This window comes from Portunus trituberculatus, chromosome 22 (genome assembly GCF_017591435.1).
Source record: "Portunus trituberculatus isolate SZX2019 chromosome 22, ASM1759143v1, whole genome shotgun sequence".
NCBI classification, from domain to species: domain Eukaryota; kingdom Metazoa; phylum Arthropoda; class Malacostraca; order Decapoda; family Portunidae; genus Portunus; species Portunus trituberculatus.
The window spans coordinates 259,885-287,447 of record NC_059276.1 but is presented as its reverse complement, the minus strand read 5'-3'; the positions used below and the strand labels follow the sequence as shown (position 1 = coordinate 287,447).

General features: G+C 38.6%; 1 protein-coding gene across 16 annotated transcripts in view; it reads right to left on the bottom strand.

The window, feature by feature from the left end:
- The window catches only part of LOC123507349 (ankyrin repeat and zinc finger domain-containing protein 1-like), a 360,722-nt gene that overhangs the window by 142,161 nt on the left and 190,998 nt on the right, over positions 1-27,563 (bottom strand). For all 16 annotated transcript variants that reach the window (XM_045260133.1, XM_045260125.1, XM_045260121.1 and 13 more), the window contains 3 exons: positions 27,162-27,316; positions 9,338-9,560; positions 8,593-8,934 (listed from right to left, as the gene is read on the bottom strand). In XM_045260133.1, the coding sequence (XP_045116068.1) occupies positions 8,593-8,934; positions 9,338-9,560; positions 27,162-27,316 (720 nt within the window). The remainder of the gene's footprint in view (positions 1-8,592; positions 8,935-9,337; positions 9,561-27,161; positions 27,317-27,563) is intronic.

Below are 27,563 nucleotides of genomic sequence, written 5' to 3'. Positions count from 1 at the left end.
GGTGGCCCTTTGTTATCCTATTATTTATGTTATGTTATGTTATGTTAAGTCCAATCATATCAGCAGATATTTATAAACATGCATCATAGGCTCACAGGTTAGACTGCTTTTATTTTCATAATTTTTTTTTAAACTAATAATACTGGTAATAATAATAAAAGCAGCTGTTACGACAGGTAGATGTACTGATTGGAAACTAGATTAATGAGCGTCAAGGATATGATAAGCCTATGGAAGGTCTTGACTATTGATATTAGATGCAGGGCAATATTCTTAGCCAAAATTTTTGGAAAAACATGCATCCTATATGCCATCAATGTAGTATTTGACCTCACTTGGAATTAAAGCTATTTATAACATCTCTGTCACTTATCGCATAACTACAACCTTAACCAACCTAATATTTTCTCTTCTATCCTGTGCTCCCTAACCTTTCTGAAGAGTCTCAATACTCGAGCTTAATTCATTCTAAATGGCTATTCGAGTATTAAAAAGTTTGACTATTGATGCCTATAAATCAGATAATTTGTTCTCATCCTAGCAAAACCTGAAGTTTATAAAAATCTCAATGTATTTTCTTTCTACAGTTTTGATTTGTACATACTGTAAATGAAGACTAGTGATATATAACTTAGAAGAGGAGGACGGAGGTTGTAGGAGGATGAGTCACCATCCATGAAAACGTCTTTGTCTTTTCTCCAGGTGTGATTCCTGTGAACCAACTAGTAGAGGGCTGTGGCTCACTAACACTTGCACTCTCACCAGATTCCTTTTTTCACCACAAATAAGCCTCTGGTGCCATTGTAAGTTTCTAAATGAAAAACTACCAAGAGCACAGAAGAATGTTGTTTTTCTCAAGACTGCTGCAGGACTAGGGATACGCACTAACATCCGGTATACCGGTATTACCAGTAACACAATATCAAAACAAGACAGTGGCAGTTGTAAGAAAGGAGAAGACTGAGCCTTGTATATGATTAAATGTGCAGCAGTTTTTCACCACTGATAAACCTTTGGTGTTAATGTAGGTTTATAAATGAAAAACTACAGACAGAATGCACAAGAATGTTATTCTGATGACCGCGACAGCACAACTGGCAGAAGGAGGAGAGAGAGAGAGGCCAAGGAGCCTTTGTTTACAATCACATGTGTGGCCATTTGACGATCAAATATTTTTCGAGTATCAAATCGAACTTTTGCGTTCGAGTATTGAAAAGTTTGACTATTTAGATTTTAGATAATCGAGTATTGAGTCTCCATTGTATAGGATGTTGTAACTATCATCATTAACTGCCAATTCATAAACTTTACTAATAATTCAAAAAAATTTGTAAAGCATGACTTTCCCTTCATAAAACCATACTGAAAGTGATTTATCAAGTTATGTCTGCCTAGAAGCTTCTTAATGTTCTTTATTATTATTGATTCCATTGATTTCCCTAATTAAGTTGACAGGTCTATAATCAAACATTAGACTTTTCTATCCTTTTTAATTTTAATACAATTAAAATTAAGCTTTTAACTTTATTCTTATTTTTTTTACACCTATTCTGTCCACTTCTCTGATGTAAGGATTAACCAATAATCTCAATCCTACCTCTGCATTTCCATTTTCCTATTCCTTCAAGAAGGTTTTGAGAGAAATATCCTCCAGCTGTGACTCATGTTTTTATCTTTATATGGGCTGGGCAACTCATTGTGCCTTTTTCATTGCAATTTTTGTTGCCCTTGGCTTTTTTTTTTTTTTTTTTTTTTTTTTTTTACGTAGGGAAGAGGGCCAGACAAGGGCAAAAAAAAAAGAAAGTTAGAAAAAGCCCACTTAAGCGCTGGCTCTCCAAAGAGTAGAAAAAGTGCCAAAACCGTCAGCCAGAATTAGGGGAGCAAATGCCTCGATACCTCCCTCTTAAAAGAAGACAAGGCTGATGTGCTTCCAAAAAAATCAATAAGTAAAAATAAATAAATAAATGAATAAATAAGACAAAAAAATCCCAGTGAATTTTTTTAGACTGAGAAGGAGCAAGATGCCAGTTTGCAGAATGTGACACTCATTTCTGCAGGACTTCTACAGTCATTTGGCACTGATTGTTTATACAAAAAAAAATTAAATAAAGTAGTCCAACAGCTACTACAAAGAGGCTAATATAATGCAACCACCCAGCTATCATAACATAACATATAACATAACATAAATAATAGGATAACAAAGGGCCACCAGGGCCCATCTAGGTTATCCTGTATCAGTCGCACAGCGACCTCGTCATCAGTACTTAAAGATACACTTACAAGTACACCATACATTATATACTAATTCTAAATATTTGGCCCATTAACAGGGCTAAGTCCTGCAGCGAAATCCTCTACAATTTGTGGTCCCCATACATGGGGATCATGTCTTGTTTAACTATAGTAAATTTCTTATAAAAACTATCATGCAGTGCTATACATAATTATAAATCTAATAAATTTAAGTGCTTATCTAATCTGTTTTTAAACATTGTCAAACTAGTGCTATTTACAACCATCTCTGGCAATGCATTCCAGAACTCTACCACCCTATGACTAAAGAAATATTTTCTTATATCTAACCTGCAGCCTTGCTTTCTAATCTTCCTGCCATGATTTCTAGTCCTATTTCCCTCCTCTAAGGTAAAAAAAGATCTCACATCTATGTAGTTTGTATCTGAGAACATTTTAAATAACTCTATCATATCCCCTCTTATACATATCCTCTCAAATGAAAACATGTTTAATTCCTTTAATCTATCTCTATACTCCAGGTACTTTAATGCTGGTATCATCCTAGTTGCTCTTCTCTGAACTGCTTCTAACATGTTGATATCCTGCCTATAGTGGGGTGACCAGGCCTGTATGCAATACTCTAAATGGGGCCTAACATAGGAATTATATAAGCTATGCACCACTTCCTTACTTTTATAACTAACATTTCTATTTATAAAACCCAGGATCCTATTTGCCCTATTTCTTGCTTCTAAACATTGCTTTGAAAATTTCATAGTCCTGTCTATCACTACTCCTAAATCCTTTCCTTCCTCTACTGCCTCTAGCCAACATCCCTCCATCTCATAGCTAAAGTTTGTGTTGTCTTTACCTAAATGCATAACCTGACACTTTTAGAATTAAACTCCATCTGCCACCTGTCTGCCCATGCTATCAGCCTGTCCAGGTCTCGTTGTATTCTGTAATTGTCCTTTTCATCCTGTACTGCACATGCTATCTTAGTATCATCTGCAAACTTTGATACTTTGCTACTAATTCCTATATCTAAATCGTTAATGTACACCAAGAAAAGAAGAGGTCCTAGCACTGATCCTTGGGGTACCCACTAACCACTTCCTTCCACTCAGACATTGCCCCATTTAATACTACTCTCTGTTTCCTATCAGAAAGCCATTCACTAATCCAATCAACTAACCTACCCCTATCCCATGTAGTCTCAATTTGTACACTAGCCTCCTATGCGGTACCTTATCAAACGCTTTGCTAAAATCTAGATATATAACATCTATGCTATTTCCATCATCTAACTCCTTGGTAATATATTCTAAGATATCGAGCAAATTTGTAAGACAGGACCTCCCTGATCTAAAGCCATGTTGGGTATCTCTAATTAATCTATTCTCATTTAAATGCTCCCAAATACTACCCTTAATGATTTTCTCTAGTATCTTACATACTATACTAGTTAAACTGATCGGTCTATAATTATTCGCATCATCCTTCCTACCTTTTTTAAATATTGGAGTAACATTAGCTAACTTCCAGTCCTGAGGTATCTCAGCAAACCTAAGTGATCTTTCAAAGATTAACTTAAGTGCTTCAGAAATACTGTCTACACCCTCCCTAAGTACTCTGGCATGTAGCTCATCAGGACCACTAGCTTTCCTATCATCTAGTTCAAGAATAAATTTCCTAATAATTCCCGGTTTTATATCAATATTTTCTAAAGCTCTTAAACTACTCGTCGCACTGTTTGTAACAGGATTTCCTATTCTTTCCTAGTAAATACTGAAGAAAATTGTTCATTCAATAATTCTACTATGTCTTCATTTTGATCCACTACTACACCATCTTTTCTGAGTGGTCCAATCCTATCCTTATTTCTTTTATCACTGACCTTGTAATAACTATATAATTTTTGGGATCTTTACTCCCAGCTCTAGCTAGTTTTATCTCTGCCTGCCTTTTACTTTTTTTATAACCTTACTCAAATCATCTCTGACCTGTCTGTACCTAATCAAATCTACATCTTCCCACTTTTCTGCAACTCTCTATATGCCCTCTTCTTCTCTCTGATCTGGTTACCTATCTCATGAGTCCACCATAATGGCTTCCTGTTTCTCTGCCTTATATCTTTGTAAGGGATACACTGCATCACTATACCCTTTACTACAACCTTAAAAATATCCCACATCTCCTGTGCAGTTTTATTTCCAAAACTATCTTCCCAGTTTACCTCTCCTAATAACTGACGTAACCTACCATAATTGCCTTTCTGATAGTTTGGGACTCTAGTCTTATTCACTATATTATCCCTACTGGAATTAATGATAAATCTAATTATATGATGGTCACTGTTTGATAAAGTCTCTCCTACCTCAACTTCCTTTAAACAATGCTCAATATTTGTTAGTACTATGTCTAAAACCTTCCTCCCCCTAGTAGGTTTATCTACCATCTGCACTAAATAGTTATCCTGAAAACTTTCCATAAACTTATTTTCACTAGCATCTCCTACCATCCTCTCCCAGTTTACTGACTTAAGATTAAAATCCCCTAAGATAATTGTCTGACTAGTGCACCCCTTATTTATCTCATCTACCATAAGGTTGTCTACATCTGCTGACTGGTTAGGTGGTCTATAAAAAGCTCCTACTCTAATAACCTTAATTTTGTTTACTCTAACATCCAGCCATAAGGACTCTACTCTGTTATCTACCTTAATACCATTAACCTGACTGGAAATGAAGGATTTTTTTACATAAATAACTACTCCTCCACCTATCCTACCAATTCTCTGGTGTAAATACATAATGTATCCATCTACTTCATATTCTTTCCTATTTTCCCTAAACTTTTCCTCATTTACCCATGCCTCTGTGACACATACAACATCTAAGTCCTCCTCAACTATATAACTAGATAACTCATCCTTCTTGTTCCTAAGACTCCTGGCATTTACATAAAAACATTTAAGTCCTGCTACCTTCCTAGATGCTGTCTCCTTATTTGGAATCCTAATCTTATTCTCTCCTATTTGCACCTGGAAATCTTTCCTAATCTTTTCACTATCTCTGTTTATCCTATCTAATTTATGTCTAGCATCTTTCTTCTGGAATGCATTTGCTACCTCACCCCCTACACTCCATCCCAACTCCCCTCCAGACATCCACTCAGCACATCCACACCCTTCCTACTCAGATGCACACCATCCCTAGCATACAAATCCCTTCGCCCATAGAACCTATCCCATACATCCACAAAGCTGACACCCACATCCTTACACATCCCTTTTACCCGATCATTCACACCAATGGCTCTAGACAACCATTCCTGCTAACATACACACGAGGCAAGATTCCTGACACTACACACCTCCTACCACTCTCCCTTATCTTGCCTAACATTTCCCGAAATCTTGCCACTAACTCCTCCGACCCACCTGCTCTGACATTGTTCCCACCTACGTGCAAAACTACTACACCCTCCCTCTCCATCCCCCCAACCCTCTTCTGCACCTCCTCACTCACTGCCTTCACACCTGCACCAGGCATACACACGTTCGTCCTCCTATCCCTGTCTTTCCCACAGAAAGTGCTATGTAAATACCTAACCTGAGAGTCACCCACCACACACACCTGAGATGTGCTAGGCACAACCCTCCTCCTCCTCTCCTCTACCCCTTCTTTCTCCTTTCACTCACCACAACCACTTCATTCACTCCTCTCACTCTCACTCTCCCCTCCCCTCCAACAAACCGAACCTATTTTCACACTCAACAGGTTTAGTCCTATCCTCCCTAACTGCATCCGCTTTCCTTCCCTCGCAACCTGCCATCTCTGCCCATCCTGACTACTATCTTTCCCAGTCTGGCTCGCCTGCTCCCTCTTCCCCACTCTGCTCTTCCCGACAGAGGGCCAAGCCACCCTGTCGCCCTCAGAAGGTCCAACCTTCGGCCTAACACTGATCTCCTGCCTAATTTTTTCCACTGCCTCCCAAGCCTCTTAACCTCCTCCTTCAACTCAAAGATGAGAACTTCGTTCGCACTTTTCCCCTCACTTAGCTTTCTCATTTCCTCTCGCAATTCTCGGTGCTCAAGAGAAAGAACTAAATTCTCGCTCTTGAGCCTACACACCATACACTCAGAAAAGTCAACGACCTTCCTGTCATGCCCACACATCTCACACACAACAAACTCTCCCAATCCCATCTCAACACTCTCTTTCACGCACTCAATCACACTCTGATATACCTCAGTAGCTACCGCCATACTAATTAACAATCTGTTAACTCAGAAACAAATAAAAATACTTGGTGACGGCGGGGTGGGGGAACCGCGGTGGTGGGGGGGCCTAAGTGAGGTCAACTAATCCTCTTTCAAGGTCAACTCTACCAAAATACTTTTAACTCACAAACAGTGATTCTAACCACTATTTCACTCTAATGTAACACTTGCAGTACACACGTTCACTTCACTAACACTCAAAAGCACCACACACAGACACCAAGCACAAACACCACTCGCTAACTATAAAAACCAAAGCCAAAAACGGAGCACACACACAACACGTCCACTCGCCACCGCAGCTACTCTTCATTCATATGTATTGATATATGAAATCTTTCACAGTAGCAATGATGATTATGAACTTGTTATTTCATATTATTCATCACATGTATGACTACATTCTGAAAGATTTTGCCATCACTTGCCAAATTTAAAGAGATCTAGTTGAACTAACACTGGTTTATAAAAAATGCTTTTATAGTTCTTAATAGGATTTCTGTATTAACCCATACAGCGTCAGCAGATCTGAGACTTTGTGATTTTGCCAGTGCTGGCCACATCATGGATTTTTTTTTTTTTTTGCTAAACCAGTCTTAAATGATGTGAAACAAATGAAAATGACAGTCATTCCTCCCAGAACTGACTGGAAGTGGTATTAATTGGTGCGAGATGTTTTGCGCTAAGGTTAGCGACTTAGCAAAGCCTTTTGTGATTATAGTTTATTCGCTTCCTCGTTTCTCACCAGTCGATCCCGAGTTGGACACATGCAAAATATCGTTCCTGAGTTGAAAGAAAAACAACATGTCATGTTTTGCTGATTGGGAGTGTTTGTGGCTAAAAATAGACACGAGATATCGCGAGGAGTGTTGCCTTCATGTGCAAATATTTTCAGAGTAATATGTACTTGTTTTTTCTTATAACAAAGCGATTGAAAAATTCTTATTTATGTGATACAAAGTTTTCACTACCACAACATAACAGTTACCAAAAACATCTGAATTGGTGAGAGTAAGTAATGGAAGTTACGCTGCGTTCATATTAGTGGAGTTGAGGCGTCAGTTTACTGCTACACCGAGCTGAAGGCAGCAGAAACTGCTAAAGTTCATATATGTAATAAATAAATACAGGAAGCATTCATGTTAGCAGAGACGAGGAGGCAGCATGAGCAATGTCTACAGTGCATGATGGCAGTATACTGGTAGGTTTTGAGGACGCAATACCTCCGAAAACACGAAGAAGCTCGCCGACGTATCTCATACGTCTTTGACGCCCGGTTTGCGATCTCCCAGAATGTAATTTGTATATGATACAATGGCATACTTGACTTTCACCATTCTTATAAAGGTGTATGATTCTCTTATATCAGAATAAGTACTGATGTGCCATGCTGGAAATAATTATTTTATTTTCTTATGGTACCAATAGATTAGTTTACCATAAAAATTAATGTTTTCTCTCATTTGACATCTTCAGAAGATGGCTTTGAGAAGGCAGACAAATTTGTTTTTCAAAAATTTGAGTGGGTTTATTTCTCATTGTACATATCTATCATGAAAATTCACTTACCATTATCATTATATCCGTGAGAGAGAGAGAGAGAGAGAGAGAGAGAGAGAGAGAGAGAGAGAGAGAGAGAGAGAGAGAGAGAGAGAGAGAGAGAGAGAGAGCGAGCTGCCTCTGCAGTCAGATATTTCCCCACCCTGATATGGTGCCAAGAGCCATTTTCTCTTGTCCGGAGTGAATAGATTAAATACATGAGAAAACTCTTGAGAACTTTGCTAATCATCTCCATGGCTTTTGTAAATAGAACAAAATGCTTCTGAAAATGGGCCACAAATAGTTCACCCAAACTAATTTCTACTCATCTATTGCTTTGTTTCAGAGATCTTTAAGAAAACTTGTACCTCTCATCTGTAACAAAAGATGACTTAAAGGACATGGGAAGAAGGCATAAAGTTTAATTTCCCATGAGGCTTTACACCTTCCATTAAGTATATCAGTGGAAAATCAGTATAAAAAGTGCATGGAACAAGATTTTTAGTACTATGCTTTCCAACCTCATATACCTTTTTTGACTTCTTTACTCTTGTTAGCAGCTTGTTTTTTTGATTTGCTTTCATTTCCTCTTCTGGCACCCAGCTTGGACTTCATAGATAAGTGGCATCCCCCAAGATCAGTAGTGGAGAATGTTTTCATCTGAGTGACAAGTTCCATCTCCTCACTACTGCCTGGTGCTGATTCGGAGCTTGAGTCATCACCAGCAAGATCTGGAGCATTTTTTTCAGTCTTCAATTTCCTTTCTGTATTTCTTGCATTATTTGGTTTCCTTTCTTTTTTCTTCTTTGGGCTTGTCTGCTTTTCTCCAAGATTTGATTCTCTTACCATAGTATTGAACTCCTCTTCTTTACCTGTTATATGAAATACTTTCAAGTGCAAGTTTGGCAACAAATCATAAAAGCAACAAATCATATCAAGTATTCTTTTCCAAAGTCTGAACAAGCTATTCAAATAAATACATAAATAAACAGATAAGTAAGAGAGGTTTCAAGACATTCATATATTTCTTTAGGCTAACTCTCTTGGATCTGCATGGGAACTATCAACTAAGTGGGCTTATTTCTTTTATTTCTTTACTTGTTTTTATTTTTAAGTTGCCCTTGTCCAGCTCTCTTTTCTTGAAAGAAAAAAAAGGAAAGAAAAAATCAATCAGTTAATTAGCTGATAAAAAATATAAACTCATGAACAAATATGTTTCAAGACGAACATAATCACAAGCAATGCAAAATAATGTCAAGATGATGTAATACTCACCATGAACAACAACCTCTGACAAAAGACCAAAAATTCTCTTTACTTCTGAAAATTTTGCTCTCCTTGTTGAGAATGGAATCCCTCTGAGCCTTTCATCATTCTTCAAAAGAATTGGCTTTTTCCCACCAAAAAGTGTGGCCCTATTGTGGTGCTTGGCATGGTAGAAAATCAAATCACACTTGTCAAAATGCACCTTCCAGGATTCCATTAATTCTTGGACATGCTGTTAAGAGAGAGAGAGAGAAAGTCACCAGGCATTCTCAAGGGCAGTCACTGATTGTCAAAGCCACAGTTCATCTCTCAAACTGCAGCTGACTGTGCATCATTCATTCAGACAAATGTCCCTAAACAGTGAAGTCCCAGTTTTAAATGCAATTATATTACAAAGGCATGTTTTAAGTGTTATAATCCAGATTATCCTGGAACTACCATTAAAATGGCCATTTATAGTTTCTATGAATCTAATGGTCCGGTCCAGTATAATCCCACTTCCTTTTATTTATTTATTTTTTTGGATTATTTCCTTCCCCAGCTTCACACATATACATATAAGAAAGTTTAAAGTGGCAATAAAATGTCTTGATGATGATATATCTTGATGATACAGGTGACTCAGGATTTCACCAAAGCAAAGTTTTTGTATCTACCCCAAGTGGAACTTGTAGGAATGCAGATATTTGGTTATATTTATACTTGGTTACATTTGTTAAAAGTTATGTTAGATTATTCAAAGTGATCAAAATAACTTAAAACACACATATAAAGCATATTCTGCTACCATAATATTACAAACGCACATAAAGCACATTCTACAATATATATATATATATATATATATATATATATATATATATATATATATATATATATATATATATATATATATATATAATATATAAAACTTATTATAATTAATGTACTGTAAAGTGACAACTTTTTTTTCATATAAGAGGGAGAACTGCTATGATAAAAAAAAATATTGAAAAAAAGAGGCCCACTGGAATTGCAGTCTCCATAAAATATTCAAAAGAATTATTCAAAATCCTGGGACAAATGTCTTGGCACCTCTCTCTTACAAGAAGTTAAGTCGTAAGAAGATGGAAATACAGAAGTAGGTAGGGAGTTCCAGAGTTTACCAGTGAAAAGTATGAATGATTGAGAATACTGGTTGATTCTTGTATTAGAGAGTTGGATAGAATAGGGATGAGAGGAAGAAGAAAGCCTTGTGTAGCAAGGCCGCAGGAGGGAAGGCATGCAGTTAGCAAGATCAGTAGAACAGTAAGCATGAAAATAGCGATAAAAGATAATAAAAGATGCAACATTTTGGCAGTGAGAAAGAGGCCAAAAACAGTCAGTCAGAGGAGGGAGGTTGATGAGACAAAAAACTTTTGATTCCACCTTATCTAATACAGCCGTATGAGTGAAACCCCCCCGAACATGCAAAGAGTACTCCATACAAGGATGGATAAGGCCCTTGTACAGAGTTGGCAGTTGGAGGGGCGAGAAAACTGGTGGAGATGCTGCAGAATGCCTAATTTAATACAAGCTGTTTTAGCAAGAGATGAGATGTGAAATTTCCAGTTAAGATTATAAGTAAAGGACAGACCGAGGATATTTAGTGTGAAAGAGGGAGACAGTTAAGTGTCATTGAAGAAGAGGGGATAGTTGTCTGGAAGATTGTGTTGAGTTGATAGATGGAGGAATTGAATTTTTGAGGCATTGAACATTACTTAATTTCTCTGCCCCAATCAGAAATCTTAGAAAGATCAGAAGTCAGGCATTCTGTGGCGTCCCTGTGTGATCTGTTGACTTCCTGAAGGGTTGGTCGTTCTCTAAAAGGACGTGGAAAGATGTAGGGTGGTATCATCAGTGTAGGAGTGGATAGGGCAAGAAGTTTGGTTAAGAAGGTTGTTGATGAATAATAGAATGAGAGCGGGTTATAGGGCAGAACCCTGAGGAAAACCACTGTTAATAGATTTAGGAGAAGAATAGTGGCCATCTACCAGAGCTGCAACAGAACGGTCAGAAAGGAAACTTGAGATAATGTTGCAGAGAGAAGGATAGAAACTGTAGGAGGGCATTTTTTAAATCAAAGCTTTGTGCCAGACTCTATCAAAAGCTTTTGATATGTCTAAAGCAACAGCAAAAGTTTCACTGAAATCTTTAAAACAAGGATGACCAAGACTCAGTAAGGAATGCCAGAAGTTCACCAGTAGAGCGACCTTGACGGAAGCCATACTGGCGATCAGATAGAAGGCTGTGAAGTGACAGATGTTTAAGTATCTTACTAGTGAAGATAGATTCAAAAAGTTTAGGCAAGCAAGAGATTAAAGCTATAGGATGGTTATTTGAGGGATTAGAATGGTCACCCTCTTTAGGAACAGGCTGAATGTAGGCAAACTTCCAGCAAGAAGGAAAGGTAGAAGTTGATAGGCATAGTTGAAAGAGTTTGGCCAAGCAAGGTACAAGCACAGAAGCACAGTTTTTGAGAACAATAAGAGGGATCCCATCAGGTCCATAAGCTTTACAAGGGTTTAGGTCAGAGGGCATGGAAAACATCATTATAAAGAATTTTGATTGAAGACATGAAATAGTTAGAGAGAGAATAGGGAGAGATAACCCCAGAATCATCCAAGAGAGAACAGTTCAGCTTTAAAGACAAAAGAGATGGCAGTGGTGCCATTAGGATGAAATAAAGAAGGGAAAGATGAAGAAGTAAAATTATTAGAGATGTTTTTTGGCCAGGTTCCAGAAGTGGCGAGGAGAGTTAGTTTGAACGATTTTCACATTTCTATCTATGAAGGCATGTTTGGCAAACTGACTTGGCATGATTCCAGGCAGATATATAAAGTGTGTGAGATCCAGGAGATGGAAGGCTCAAGTACCTTTAGTGTTCAACAACTATATCAAGTATATCACAAGAACAGGCTGTGTTAAACCAAGGTTTAGGTTGAGAAAAAGAATGAGAATGTACACCTCCATGCCATACACTACCACTTCTGTTATGCGTGCAGCACAAAGAGATGGGTCTCTGACCCAGAAACAGTAATAATTCCAGGGAAAATTAGCATAATACCTCCTTAGGTCTCCCCATCTGGCAGACATAAAATGCCAGGTACCTTTGCTTTGGAGGATCCTGAGGAGGGACTGGAGAAAGAGGACAAGGTACAGAAATGAGATAGTGATTGGAAGAGCCCAACGGAGAAGATAGTGTAACAGCATAAGCTGAAGGATTAGAGGTAAGGAAAAGATCAAGAATGTTGGGCATATCTCCAAGACAGTTAGGGATACAGGTAGGGTGTTACACCAGTTGCTCTAGGTCATGGAGGATAGCAAAGTTGAAGGCTACCATTAGGATGGTCAGTAAAAGGTGAGGAAAGCCAAAGCTGGTGGTGAACAATGAAATCTCCAAGGACGGAGATCTCTGCAAAAGTGTATAGGGACAGAATGCTCCACTTTAGAAGTTAAATAGTAAGAGAATTTACTACAGTCAGAGGCATTAGGGGAGAGATAGACAGCACAGATAAATTTAGTTAGAGTGTGACTGTTGAGTCTAAGCTAAATGGTAGAAAACTTGGAAGATTCAAGAGTGTGGGCACGAGAGTAAGTCAAGTTGTTGTGTACATAGACACATCATCCAGCTTTGGAGCAAAAATGAGAATATAGAAAATAGGAAGGAACATAGAAGGGGCTACTGTCAGTTGCCTAAGACAGCTGTATTTCAGTGAGAAAAAGAAGATGAAGTTTAGTGGTGTTCTACAGATTGAAAATTATATCTAAGACTACAAACATTGCAGAAGTTAATGAAGAAAAAGTTGAGGGAGGTGTTGAGACATTTTGTGTCACCAATGAAACAGCAGTCAGACATGGGGACATTTGTGGTCCTTTCCACAGAAGGGGATTCCGAGGCTGGATTTGGAGTCGCCATTTTTTTATTTTGAATCTTAAGTGAAGGTGTGTGTGGTAAGTGCATGTAGTTTTATGAGAAACAGGAGAATTGTCTTTAGAGGGCAGGCTGTGACTGCCCCCTTGATTTGTGAGACACAAAGAGAAACATTCATCGATATCACAACTGGTTTTAATGGAGAGTTCGCAGCACCCCATGAACTAGTGCTGTTAGACCTCAATGGGAGTAAATTATCATTTGTAAGGATATGAATGTGCAAATTTGTGTATATGAAGCGCTTGGTGACAGAGAGAGCCAAGCGCCAAAAATAAAAAACGGAGAAAAACGCAATCAAAGTTTTGCGACTTTCAGAATGTGATAGCTCTGGAATGGATTAAGATAGAAAGCTCAATTTGGTCTTAAATGAAAACTTAGGATGTCTATATTACAAACATTTTATTACTCTCCACGATATCAGACACTATATTCCTATCTGTGGGTTAGGTTAGGTTAAGTTAAATTAGATTAGGTTAGGTTTCGTTTACATGAGATTTCGTTGATAAAAAATACGATAAAAATAATAAAGATAATAGCAACATGTTATTCACCTCAAACGCATCAATATTAATGTAGGAGATGTCAAAGTAAGTAAATAAGTAAAATAAGTGAGTAGGGGGGTGATCACCATGCACTTTAACACGACGCCTCTTCACCACACCTTTCACACAAAACTTTTGAATAAAGGCATTTTGCAAAGTAAAGTCACCTAAACCCCAAAAAGACTCATGAATAGCCTTAATATTATTCCTTCTCATCTTTTCAAAGCAACCATCCCTACATGGTGCCCCTATTTCCCTCTGTTTCACAACTTTTGCGGTGACACTACTCACATACTCTTGACCGGTGTTAGGTTTCCTTTTTGCCTGGTTTTTCTTCCATTCACTTGGATCACGCACTTGTTTCTCCACTAGGGTATGCCCCTGCACATCCCCCTCACCGCTAGTGGAAGCCATGGTACGTAGCAGGTAATAAATTAAACACAAAAAAAAGGAGAATGCACAGATGCGTGGTGTGGTGTGGATTGAGACTGGCTGGACTGGGAGAACGCAGGAAGAATGGTCGCTTGGTTTCCAGTCCTGACTCACTGGGAATGTGACAGACCAGCACAAGTTAAGGGCGAATTTACCTTCTCTTTTCCGCGATTTTCGACCTTGTTGGAGTTGGTCGATAATGTTGGCAGTTACACGATCAGAAAATAGAGACTTGGGAGAAGAAAATGCTATACTGGTCCTTAGTTTTCCTTCCTGCTTCACTGTGGGATAAGAGAAAATGTGGCGCTCGGGACTAGACAGACAGACCCTGAGGTGACTCGACAGACTAACCTATGCTACGGGCGACACCTTCTCTTTACCGTGATTTTCGACCATGTTGGAGTTGTCGGATGGTTCTGGCAATTACACCACTGGAAAGTAGAGGCTTGGGAGAAGAAAATGATATACTAACCTCATTTTAGCTCCCTCTGTCACCAAGCGCCTCATATATACATATAAGTAATTTCCATCAAACATATGGCACATGCATCTCAGTGCTTACAGCCTTAACACGTTCCTTGCAATTACCAGCATGGCAATCGCATGAGGGAAGCGGTGGCGTAGTGGATAAGGTGGTGAGTGTGGGATTGGGCAGACATCCACACGTAGGTTTGAATCCCACCATGTACCGCCTTAAACACTTTGCCATTTTGTTGAGTGGTTTAAAGTTACCTACATGCCACCATGATACCCAGGTTCTAAATGGTTACACCCAAGATGAGCTTGGGTGATGATATGGGCCCTAATATGGGTACCACTATAAATAAAATTTCCTGTGCCACTAATGGACGGAAGCTGAACAACGCTTCCTAAACATTCTTCAAGTGAATGGCACTAAAGGCCTCGACGTAAAAAAAAAAAACTCCTGCACTGCTATACAAATAAATTGTTGTCATATCTGTGCTTGTCAAGCCAGTGAAGCAAGAAGAGGAGGGTGTTATCTGGGAGAACACCCAAATGAACTAGCAACCTCAAAGTATTTGTTCACTGGTGGGTTGCATCCATACCGTGAAAAATCTATGACTTCTCTGTGATACGATCCACTGGTGGACTTGCTGTTGACCCTCGCTAACTTGGACTAGAAGGGGGAACAGCTGGTCTGACAAACAGGAATGTCCGACTTATATGAATCCCACCCATCCCACGCAAAAAAAAAAGAAGGCAGGCAGTTCAACTTGGACTTAATGAGAATGGTGCTGGATTTATTTTGGGATTATTATCTCTCCAAAACCTTCAGACTCAAAATTACCACATGGTGTAGTTTATTTTTTGATAATCAAATACCTTTCTTGTTAGAATGGCATTTTCAAATGTCTTGTGCCCTTGTGTCATAGCCTGATTCACGTCTTAAAAATTATGTATCACTCAATGCTTGTGGCTACACTTAAATTTCTTTATGAATATTTTTCTCTCTTGATACATAGCCAGGCATCAAGATGAATCATGTGTCACTTAGCTCTTAAATTTTTATGAAATAATTACAACCTTACAGGCATAAATTTGATGAGAATGAGAATGACATACATCAAGAAAAGAAGACAAGAAACAAATGTTTAACTGCAGACAGCTGTGGCTGACAGTTTGACCTTGAATCCTCACCTCACTGTCACGCATATTATCTCTCCCTCCTAGATCCTCTCCTCACTCCACCTCTCTCTCTCTCTCTCTCTCTCTCTCTCTCTCTGTGTATTTACCTAGTTGTATTTACCTAGTTGTAGTTTTACAGGGCCTGGGCTTTATGCTCGTGTGGCCCCGTCTCCATATCTACACTTATCCAATCTTACTTTAAAAGTATGCACACTCGTTGCAGACACTACTTCTTCATTTAAACTGTTCCACGTCTCAATACATCTTTGCGGGAAACTATATTTTTCAATATCTCTCAGACATCTTCCTTTTCTCAACTTTTTACTATGCGATCTTGGGCTTCGAATATCATATTCTTCTCTCAGGATCAGTTTCTCATTATTCACTTGGTCTATTCTGTTGATCAATTTATAAACTTGTATCAGATCTCCTCTCTCCCTTCTTTGTTCCAGGGTTGGTAGATCCATAGCCTTTAGTCTCTCCTCATATGTCATCCCTTCATATTCTGGAACCATTCTTGTAGCCATTTTTTGTAGTCTCTCCAACTTCCTTATGTGTTTCTTTTTATGAGGGGTCCACACTACACGTGTGTGTGTGTGTTTACCTAGTTATATTGTACAGGGATCAAGAGAGGCTCATAGTGTTCTGTCACCATGTCTCCATTTATCCAATTCTTCCTTAAAGTTATGCATATTATGTGCTGTAACAAATTCATCATTCAATACATTGCACTTTTCTACCATTCTATGTGGAAAACTGTATTTTCCACTATCCTTCACACACTGCCTCATCCTAACCTTCTTTACATGTCCTTCTATCTTCTTCTGTCACCAAAACCAGGTCTTCCTTGTCTATCTTTTCAATACCATTGATCATCTTGTACATTGTTATTAGGTCTCCTCATTTTCTTTTATCTTGTATCTTGTAAGGTTGGCAGTCCCACTTCCTTCAGCCATTCTTCATATCTTAGGTCCTTAAGTTTTGGCACCATCTTTGTAGCAATTATCTGTATCCATTCTACTCTTTTTTAGAGCTGAGAGACCACACTACAGCTGCATATTCCAGTTTTGAATGTATCATGCTTGTGATAGATATTTTTATCATATCTTTGTCCATGAAATGAAATGCCACTCTTATATTAGTCAACATTTTATATGATAATCCAGATATCTTCCTCATGTGTTTTTTGGGTTCAGATTTTCCTATATAATCACTCCCAGATCTTTTTCCTCTTAGTTTTCATAATTTGTTCCTCTCCCATCAGATAGTTCCATACCATCTTCTCTTGCTCTTTCCTACTTCCATTATGTGACATATCTTGGTATTGAACTCCAATTTCCACTTCTTACTCCACTCCTAGATTTTGTTTATATCTTCCTGCAACAGCAACAGCAAACAATCCTCCTGGGTTTTGATAACTCTTAGGAGCTCTGCATCATCAGCAAATGGATTAATATAATTGTTTACCCCATTGTGAATGTCATTTACATAAATCTGAAACATAATGGAGGCTAACACTGACCCTTGTGGCACTCTGCTTGTTTCTTTACTCCAAGATGAGTATGCATTTTATCACAGTTCTCTTCTCCCTGTCCTTCAAATAATCCCTTGCCTATTCTAACAAAGTTCCTCGCAGTCCTCCTATGTTCTCTTCTTTCCAAAGTAGCCTTCCATGAGGGACTTTATCAAAAGCCTGTTTTTTATCCAAGTATACTGTGCCCACCCATCCATCCCTGCTTTCCAGTCCTTCTATTACTCTCGAATAGAAGCTTAATAAATTTTACACATAACTGTCTTCTCCTGAACCCAAATTGTTTGTTCGATATGACTTGTTCTTTTTCCAGATGTTTAACCCATTTTTCTTAGATAATTATTTCACACAACTTTCCCATAACACATGCAAGTGACACCAGTCTGTAAATTACTGGCTCAGTTGCCTTTCCTCCTTTAAATATCGGTATTGTGTTGGCTCTCTTCCATTCTAGTGGAACTTTCCCTTCATTTACTGAACTTATAATTATTTCCCAAATTGGATCCAACAGTTGCTCTTTACATTCTTTTAGCACCCAGCCTGGTACACCATCTGGCCCCATTCCTTTTCTGTCATTCAAATAATTCAAAAATCTTCTAATATCCTCTTTGTGCACTGTGATTTCTGTAATCCTTGGCAATGCAATATCCTATTTGGTTTTGTAAAATTCTCTTCTTCATTATTTCACACATTTCCTTCTCTGTCTGGTATATCTTCCATCCTTTAATTACTTTTTCTACTGTTCCCTTGTTCTTCATCTTACTATTTATAAATTTGTAAAAGAGCTTCGGTTCATCTTCGCTTCTATGCACCACATCTTTCTCAGTTTCTTCCTACCTTTCTCTTTACTCTAATATAACAAAGTAATCCTCAATAAATTCCAGAAGCCCTTAATGAACATTTCAGTGAAGTAGCAACTAAACTAAATAATACTCTACCACTGGCTAATAGAAATGCTATTGACTACTTAAAAGTCAACTATCCTACCTCAATGTTTGTTCCTCTAGCTACTGCTGTTGATACCATAAATGTAATAAATACTCTAATGAAAAAAAAGTCAAATGTAGATGAGATTACTGTCACTTTACTAAAACATAATTCAGCATACATTACGAACCTCATTGCTTTACTATTCAACTAATCTACTACTTCTGGAAAATTCCTATCAAGCCTGAAAATACATATATCATCTCAATACACAAATCCGCTCCCAAAAATTACTTGAACTACTATTATCCTTTCCATCCTATCTTTCTTCTCTAAAATATTTGAAACTCTAATGAAAACCAAATTTATATCATATCTGGATAAAACAATATCTTAAGTGATTCTCAATATGGATTCAAAACAGGTTTCAACACTTATTATACTTTAAGTCTCTTCAAGACAAATCATCAATATTATCTATTTTTGTTGATTTCTCCAAAGCTTTTCATACTGTCAATCACAATATACTTTGGCAAAAAGTTGCATAATTATGGCCCCTTCTCTGTTTCCTCCTACTTTAATTTCATTTTCGTTCCAAAGCTGGATGTTGCGTCTATGTGTGCAACGACTTAACTTGCTCTCGTGCCCATATTTTTTAATCTTTGGAGTTTTCCACCATCTGGCTTAGACTCAATAGTCACTCTCTCACTAAAACTTATCTGTGCTGTCTATCTCTCCCTTAACTCCTCTGACTATAGCAAATTCTTTGACTATTTAACTTCAGAAGTGGAGCACATTCTGTCACTCAACCTTTTGCAAAGATATCCATCCTTGGAGACTTCAATGTTCACTAACAGCTTTGGCTTTCCTCTCCCTTCACTGAACAACCAAGTGAATGAGCCTTCTACTTTGCTAACCTCCATGACCTAGAGCAACTGGTGCAACATCTTACTTGTACCCCCTGACTGTCTTGGAGAAATGCCCAACATTCTTGATCTTTTCCTAACCAATAATCCCTCAGCTTATGCTGTTTCCTTATCTTCTCTGTTGAGGTCCTATGATCACAATCTCATTTCTGTATCTTATTCTATTTCTCCAATCCCTCCTCAAGATTCCCCAAAGTGGAGGTGCCATTTATAAATAGAAATGTTAGTTATAAAAGTAAGGAAGTGGTGAATAGCTTATATAATTCCTATGTCAGGCCCCATTTAGAGTATTGCATACAGATCTAGTCACCCCATTATAGGCAGGATATCAACATGTTAGAAGCAGTTCAGAGAAGAGCAACTAGGATGATACCAGCATTAGAGTGCCTGGAGTATAGAGATAGATTAAAGGAATTAAACATGTTTTCATTTGAGAGATGTATAAGAGGGGATATGATAGAGTTATTTAAATTGTTCTCAAATACAAACTACATAGATGTGAGATCTTTCTTTACCTTAGAGGAGGGAAGTAGGACTAGAAATCATGGCAGGAAGATTAGAAAGCAAGGCTGCAGGTTTTACAAGGAGGAGGTAGTAGACACCTACCGAAACAATAACTTACTCCCAGTGAGATCAAATAGCACTAGTTCAGGAGGTGCTGTGAACCTTCCATTAAAGCTAGTTGTGATCTCGTTGAATGTTTCCCTTTGTGTCTCACAACTCAAGGGGTAGTCACAGCCTACCCTCTAAAGACAGCTCTCCTTCACATAAAACTACATGCACTTACCACACATACACCCTTCACTCCAAATCAAAATTCAAAAGAAAAATGGGACTCAAAATAAACGCCTCAGACTTTTTCTACATTAACTTCTGCAACATTCGCAGTCTTAGATCCAATTTTCAATCTGTGGAACACCACCTCTCCTCTACTAAACCTCATCTTCTTTTCCTCACCGAAACACAGCTATCTGAGGCAACTGACAGTAGCCCCTTCTCTGTTCCCTCCTTCTTTCTCTATTCTCATTTTCATTCCAAAGCTGGATGTTGCATCTATGTACGCAACGACTTAACTTGCTCTCGTGCCCACGCTCTTCAGTCTTCCGAATTTTCCACCATCTGGCTACGACTTAACAGTCACTCTCAAACTAAATTCATCTGTGCTGTTTATCTCTCCCCTAACTCTTCTGACTATAGTAATTTCTTCGACTACTTAACTTCTAAAGTGGAACACATTCTGTCCCTCTACCCTTTCGCTGAGATTTCCATTCTTGGAGATTTCAATGTTCACCACCAGCTTTGGCTTTCCTCTCCTTCACTGACCACCCTGGTGAACTAGCCTTCAACTTTGTTATCCTCCATGACCTAGAGCAACTGGTGCAACACTCTACTCATATTCCTGACCGTCTTGGAGACACGCCAAACATTCTTGATCTCTTCCTCACCTCTAACCCTTCTGCTTATGCTGTCACCCTTTCATCTCCGTTGGGCTCCTCCGATCACAATCTCATTTCTGTATCTTGTCCTATTTTTCCAATCCCTCCACAGGATCCCCCAAAGCGAAGGTGCCTCTGGCGTTTGCCTCTGCCAGTTGGGGGACCTGAGGAGGTATTATGCTGATTTTCCTGGAATGATTATTGCTTCCGTGTCAGAGACCCATCTCTTTGTGCTGAATGCATAACAGAGGTGTTAGTATCTGGCATGGAGGCATACATTCCTCATTCTTTTTCTCAACCTAAACCTTCTAAACCTTGGTTTAACTCAGCCTGTTCTCGTGCTATACATGATAGAGAGGTTGCCCACAAAAGGTACTTGAGCCTTCCATCTCCTGAATCTCATGCACTTTATATCTCTGTCCAGAATCATGCCAAGTCTGTTCTTCAACTTGCCAAACACTCTTTCATAAATAGGAAATGTCAAAATCTTTCAAACTCAAACTCTCCTCGTGACTTCTGGCATCTAGCCAAAAACATCTCAAATAACTTCACTTCTTCATCTTTCCTCCTTTATTTCATCCTGATGGCACCACTGCCATCTCTTCTGTCTCTAAAGCTGAACTCTTTTCTCAAACCTTTGCTCACAACTCCACCTTGGACGATTCTGGGCTTGTCCTCCTCTCCTCCTCCCTCTGACTATTTCATGTCTACAATCAAAATTCTTCGTAATGATGTTTTCCATGCCCTTGCTGGCCTAAACCCTCGGAAGGCTTATGGACCTGATGGGGTCCCTCCTATTGTTCTCAAAAACTGTGCTTCTGTGCTTGCACCTTGCCTGGCCAAACTCTTCCAACTTTGTCTATCGACTTGTACCTTTCCTTCCTGCTGGAAGTTCGCCTACATTCAGCCTGTTCCTAAAAAGGGTGACCGTTCTAACCCCTCAAACTACCGTCCTATAGCTTTAATCTCTTGCTTGTCTAAAGTTTTTGAATCTATCCTGAATAGGAAGATTCTCAAACATCTGTCACTTCACAATCTTCTGTCTGATCGCCAGTATGGCTTCCGTCAAGGTCGCTCTACTGGTGATCTTCTGGCTTTCCTTACTGAGTCTTGGTCATCCTCTTTTAGAGATTTCGGTGAAACTTTTGCTGTTGTGTTAGACATATCAAAAGCTTTTGATAGAGTCTGGCATAAAGCTTTGATTTCAAAACTGCCCTCCTACGGCTTCTATCCTTCTCTCTGCAACTTTATCTCAAGTTTCCTTTCCGACCGCTCTATTGCTGCTGTGGTAGACGGCTACTGTTCTTCTCCTAAACCTATTAATAGTGGTGTTCCTCAGGGTTCTGTCCTGTCACCCACTCTCTTTCTATTATTCATTAATGACCTTCTTAACCAAACTTCTTGCCCTATCCACTCCTACGCTGATGATACCACCCTACATCTTTCCACGTTCTTTCAGAGACGTCCAACCCTTCAGGAAATCAACAGATCACGCGGGACGCCACGGAACGCCTGACTTCCGATCTTTCTAAGATTTCCGATTGGGGCAGAGAAAATCTAGTAGTTTTCAATGCCTCAAAACTCAATTCCTCCATCTATCAACTCGACACAACCTTCCAGACAACTATCCCTCTTCTTCAATGACACTCAACTGTCTCCTCTTCCACAATGAATATCCTCAGTCTGTCCTTTGCTCATAATCTTAACTGGAAACTTCACATCTCATCTCTTGCTAAAACAGCTTCTATGAAGTTAGGTGTTCTGAGGCGTCTCCGACAGTTTTTCTCGCCCCTCCAACTGCTTACTCTGTATAAGGGCCTTATCCGTCCCTGTATGGAGTACTCTTCGCATGTTTGGGGGGGTTCCAGTCACACAGCTTTGCTTGATAGGGTGGAATCGAAAGCTCTTCGTCTCATCAACTCCCCTCCTCTGACTAACTGTCTTCAGTCTCTTTCTCACCGCCAAAATGTTGCATCCCTTTCTATATTTTATCGCTATTTTCATGGTAACTGGTCTACTGATCTTGCTAACTGTATGCCTCCCGTCCTCCTGCAGCCACGCTGCACAAGGCTTTCTTCTTCCTCTCATCCCTATTCTGTCCAACTCTCTAATGCAAGAGTTAACCAGTATGCTCAATCATTCATCCCTTTCACTGGTAAACTCTGGAACTCCCTCCCTGCATCTGTATCTCCAAATTCCTACAACTTGTCTTCTTTTAAGAGGGAGGTATCGAGGCATTTGCTCCCCTAATTCTGGCTGACGGTTTTGGCACTTTTTGAAGTCTTTGGAGAGCCAGCGCTCAAGTGGGCCTTTTTCTAACTTTCTTTATTTTGCCCTTGGCTGGCCCTCTTCCCTACGTTAAAAAAAAAAAAAAAAAAAAAGAAGATATAAGAAAATATTTCTTTAGTCATAGGGTGGTAGCCTTCTGGAATGCATTGCCAGAGAGGGTTGTAAATAGCACTAGTTTGACAATGTTTAAAAACAGATTAGATAAGCATTTAAATTTATTAGATTTATAATTATGTATAGCACTGCATGATAGTTTTTATAAGAAATTTACTATAGTTAAACAAGACATGATCCCCATGTATGGGGATCACAGATTGTAGAGGAATTTGCCGCAGGACTTAACCCTGTTAATGGGCCAAATATTTAGAATTTAGTATATAATGTATTGTGTACTTGTAACTGTATCTTTAAGTACTGATGACGAGGTCGCTGTGCAACTGATACAGGATAACCTAGATGGGCCCTGATGGCCCTTTGTTATCCTATTATTTATGTTATGTTATGTTATGTGGGGGACCTGTGGAGGTATTATGCTAATTTTCCCTGGAATGATTACTGTTTCCGTGTCAGAGACCCATCTCTGTGTGCTGAATGCATAATGGAAGTGATAGTGTCTGGCATGGAGCCGTACATTCCTCATTGACTTTCTCAACATGAACCTTCTAAACCTTGGTTTAACACAGCCTGTTCTCATGCTATACATGATAGAGAGGCTGCCCACAAAGGGTACCTGAGCCTTCCTTCACATGAATCTCATGTACTTTATATTTCTGCCCGGAATCATACCAAGTCTGTTCTTCAACTTGCCAAATACACTCTTTCATAAATAGAAAATGTCAAAATCTTTCAAACTCTAACTCCCCTCATGACTTTTGGCATCTGGCCAAAAACATCTCCAATAACTTTACTTCTTCATCTTTCCCTCCTTTATTTCATCCTGATGGCACCACTGCCATCTCAACTATCTCTAAAGCTGAACTATTCTCTCAAATCTTTGCTAAAAACTCCACTTTGGATGATTCTGGGTTTGTCCCTATCTTTTCTCCTCCCTCTGACTATTTCACGTCTTCAATCAAAATTTTTCATGCCTTTGCTGGCCTAAACACTTGGAAGGCTTATGGACCTGATGGGGTCCCCCCTTTTGTTCTCTAACACTGTGGTTTCATGTTAATGCCTTGCCTGGCCAAACTCTTTCAACTATGCCTATTAACTCCCACCTTTCCTTCTTATTGGAAGTTTGTCTACATTCAGCCTGTTCCTACAAACAGTGACCATTCTAATCCCTCAAACTACCATCCTATAGCTTTAATCTCTTGCTTGTCAAAAGTTTTTAATCTATCCTGAAAAGAAAAATTCTCAAACATTTGCCACTTCACAATCTTCTATCTGATCACCAGTATGGCTTATGGCAAGGCTATTCTACTGGTGAGTTCTGGTGCTTTTTACTGAGTCTTGATCATCCTCTTTTAGAGATTTCAGTGAAACTTTTGCTGTTATGTTAGACACATTAAAAGCTTTTGATAGAGTCTGGCAAAAAGGTTTGATATCAAAACTGTCCTCCTATGGTTTCTATCCTCTCTGCAACTTTATCTCAAGTTTCCTTTCTGACTCTTTTATTGTAGCCATGGTAAATGGCCATTGTTCTTCTCCTAAATCCATTAATAGAGGTGTTCTGTCTTATCATCCCTCTCTTTCTATTATTCATTAATGACCTTCTTAACCAAACTTCTTGTCCTATCCACTCCTACGCTGATGAAACCACCCTACATCTTTCCCCATCCTTTCAGAGATGACCAACCCTTCAGCAGGTCAACAGATCACGCAGGAATGCTACAGAACGCCTGACTTTTGATCTTTCTAAGATTTTTGATTGGGCAGAGAAATTTAGTAGTGTTCAATGCCTCAAAAATTCAATTCCTCCATCTATCAACTTAACACAACCTTCCAGACAAGTATCCCCTTTTCTTCAATGTCACTCAACTGTCTCCCTTTTCCACACTGCATATCCTCGGTCTGTCTTTTATTCATAATCTTAACTGGAAACCTCACATCTCATCTCTTGCTAAAACAGCTTCTATAAAGCTAGGCATTCTGAGGCATCTCCGCCAGTTTTTCTCACCCCTCCAACTGCTAACTTTGTACAACGGCTTCATCCGTCCTTGTATGGAGTATTTTTTGCATGTTTGGGGAGGTTTCACTCACACATTTTTAATAGATAGGGTGGAATCAAAAGCTTTTCATCTCACCAACTTTCCTCTGATTGACTGTCTTCAGCCTCTTTCTCACCACCGGAATGTTACAGCTCTTTCTGTCTTTTATTGCTATTTTCATGCTAACTGTTCAACTTATCTTGTTAATTGCATGCCTCACCTCCTCCTGTGGCCTCGTTGCACAAGGCTTTCTTCTTTCTCTCATCCCTATTCTGTCCAACTCTATAATGAAAGAATTAACCAGTACTCTCAATCATTCATATTTTTCACTGGTAAACTCTGGAACTCTCTGCCTGCTCCTCTATTTCCATCTTCATATGACTTGACTTCATTTAAGAATTAAGTTTCAAGACATTTATCCTTTTCTTTAGGCTAACTCTCTTGGATATGCACAGGCCTGGAATTCTAAGTGGTCATTTTTCTTTTACTCTTTCTGTTGTCCTTGCCGCAAGCTTTCCCCTCTTACATAAAAAAAAAAATAAAATAAATAAATAAATAAAATAACAATAATAATAATAATAATGGCACTCCAACATTGTAAATCGAAAAAGGCACTTCAACATTTATGCCAGAAAACTTAAATTTCCAGAATATCCATTGGCACATTTTTTATAGAAAAAAAGTGTATTTTTCATCCTCAATACTGTTCATTTATCCCAAGTCATGTTGTCTAATTGTGCATGTAAAGATATGGTACTTATATTGGGTTGTGACACTGACAAAGCTTTAAAACCTCATGAAAATGTTCCCTACAGCATACGGGATTGATGAAGTAAAATAAATGAAGCATATGAGATTTATCAAAAGTTAAAAGTATGATAGTAAATATTATGAAGCAAATCATGTCTGCTGGGAAAAGGGAGAACATTCACATGCCCTCCTCTCCCCACTATTGATTAATTTTTACAGTTCAGTTAAAGCATTACTCAACACTCTTTCTTAATGAGGGTGGTTGTATTTTTCAAAGTCTGGTGGTGTGGTGTAGCATGCAAAAGATAATTTGCTTTGTAAAATTACAAGCATAGTCTAACTGAAGTATTGCAACTTATTTAATTTAACAATTTTCCTTGGAATGAATACTGCTTCTATGTCACAGACCTAAAGAAGTGATAATATCTGACATGGAAGCAAACATTCCTCATCCTTTCTTTCACCTTGACCCTACCAAACTTTAACTTACCTCTGCTGTTCTCATACTTTACATGGTAAAGAAGTGGCCCACAATAAGTAGTAGAGCTTTCTATCAACTGAATTTCATGCACTTATATTTCCGCCTAAAAATTATGCTAAGACTTTTCCCACAAGCAAAAAATTTTTTCATCATTAGAAAATGTCAAAATCTCTTAAGATCTAATTATCCTCATGATTTCTGGCATCTAACCAAAAATAACTCCAAACATTTCTTCTTCATTTATTACTCCTTTATTTCAATCTGATCACTCCACTGCTATTCCATCTATAACACTGAACTATTCAAACCTTTACTAAAAACTCTGTTTTGAATGACTCAGGGTTGGATCTTTCCTCTTCAAGCTCTGACTATGTCATGTCTCCCAATAAAATCTTTCATGATGATGTTTTCCATACACACACTGGCCTTAATCCTTGGAAGGCTGGCAGATCTAGTGGGGTCCCTTCTACTATTCTTCAAAATCATGCCTTTGTGCATTGTATAATCAAACTCCATAAGAAAAGATAATGAGACCATTAATATGTTACTTAGAAATATGGATTTGTTTATAAAGTAATGATGTAGAAAATGAGTCCCTATCTCTGGTAACATAATCCAGAAACGTTTCAGTATGTAGCTCAATTCTGTAAGGAGCTGCTTCTATCCATGTTTTGTTAAAATATTAATAATATTTATAATCATGAGAAACAAAAAATTAGGAGACCTAAAGAAATATTCATTACTGTCTCAAAATCCATAAAAAACCTCACCTGTTGCTGAGACTGCTCATTGTATCGTCTCAAAGATGCTCCACTTGACTTCGGGTGGACGGTACCACTCTGACTGTCCTTGGTGCCCTGGCTGCCACCCTGCTTGGCACGCACAGTGTAGTTGTGGAAAGTTTTGTGAATAATCACTTCCTTGCCTGTTGACAGGGTACACATAATATAACAGCTAGTATTTTAGTACTAATCAACAAAACCACAGAGTACATTATAAAACAAGTAATTATTTCCTTGTTTTGTAGACAGATCATGCATAACATTTTGTAATTCTGTACTAATCAACATACACAAGCACACATTGGTGGTCGTACAGAGTGGACACACAAACAGCTGTTCCTCATGATCTTCTGACTACTCCAAGCATAACAGCCTGGTGATGTATTACAG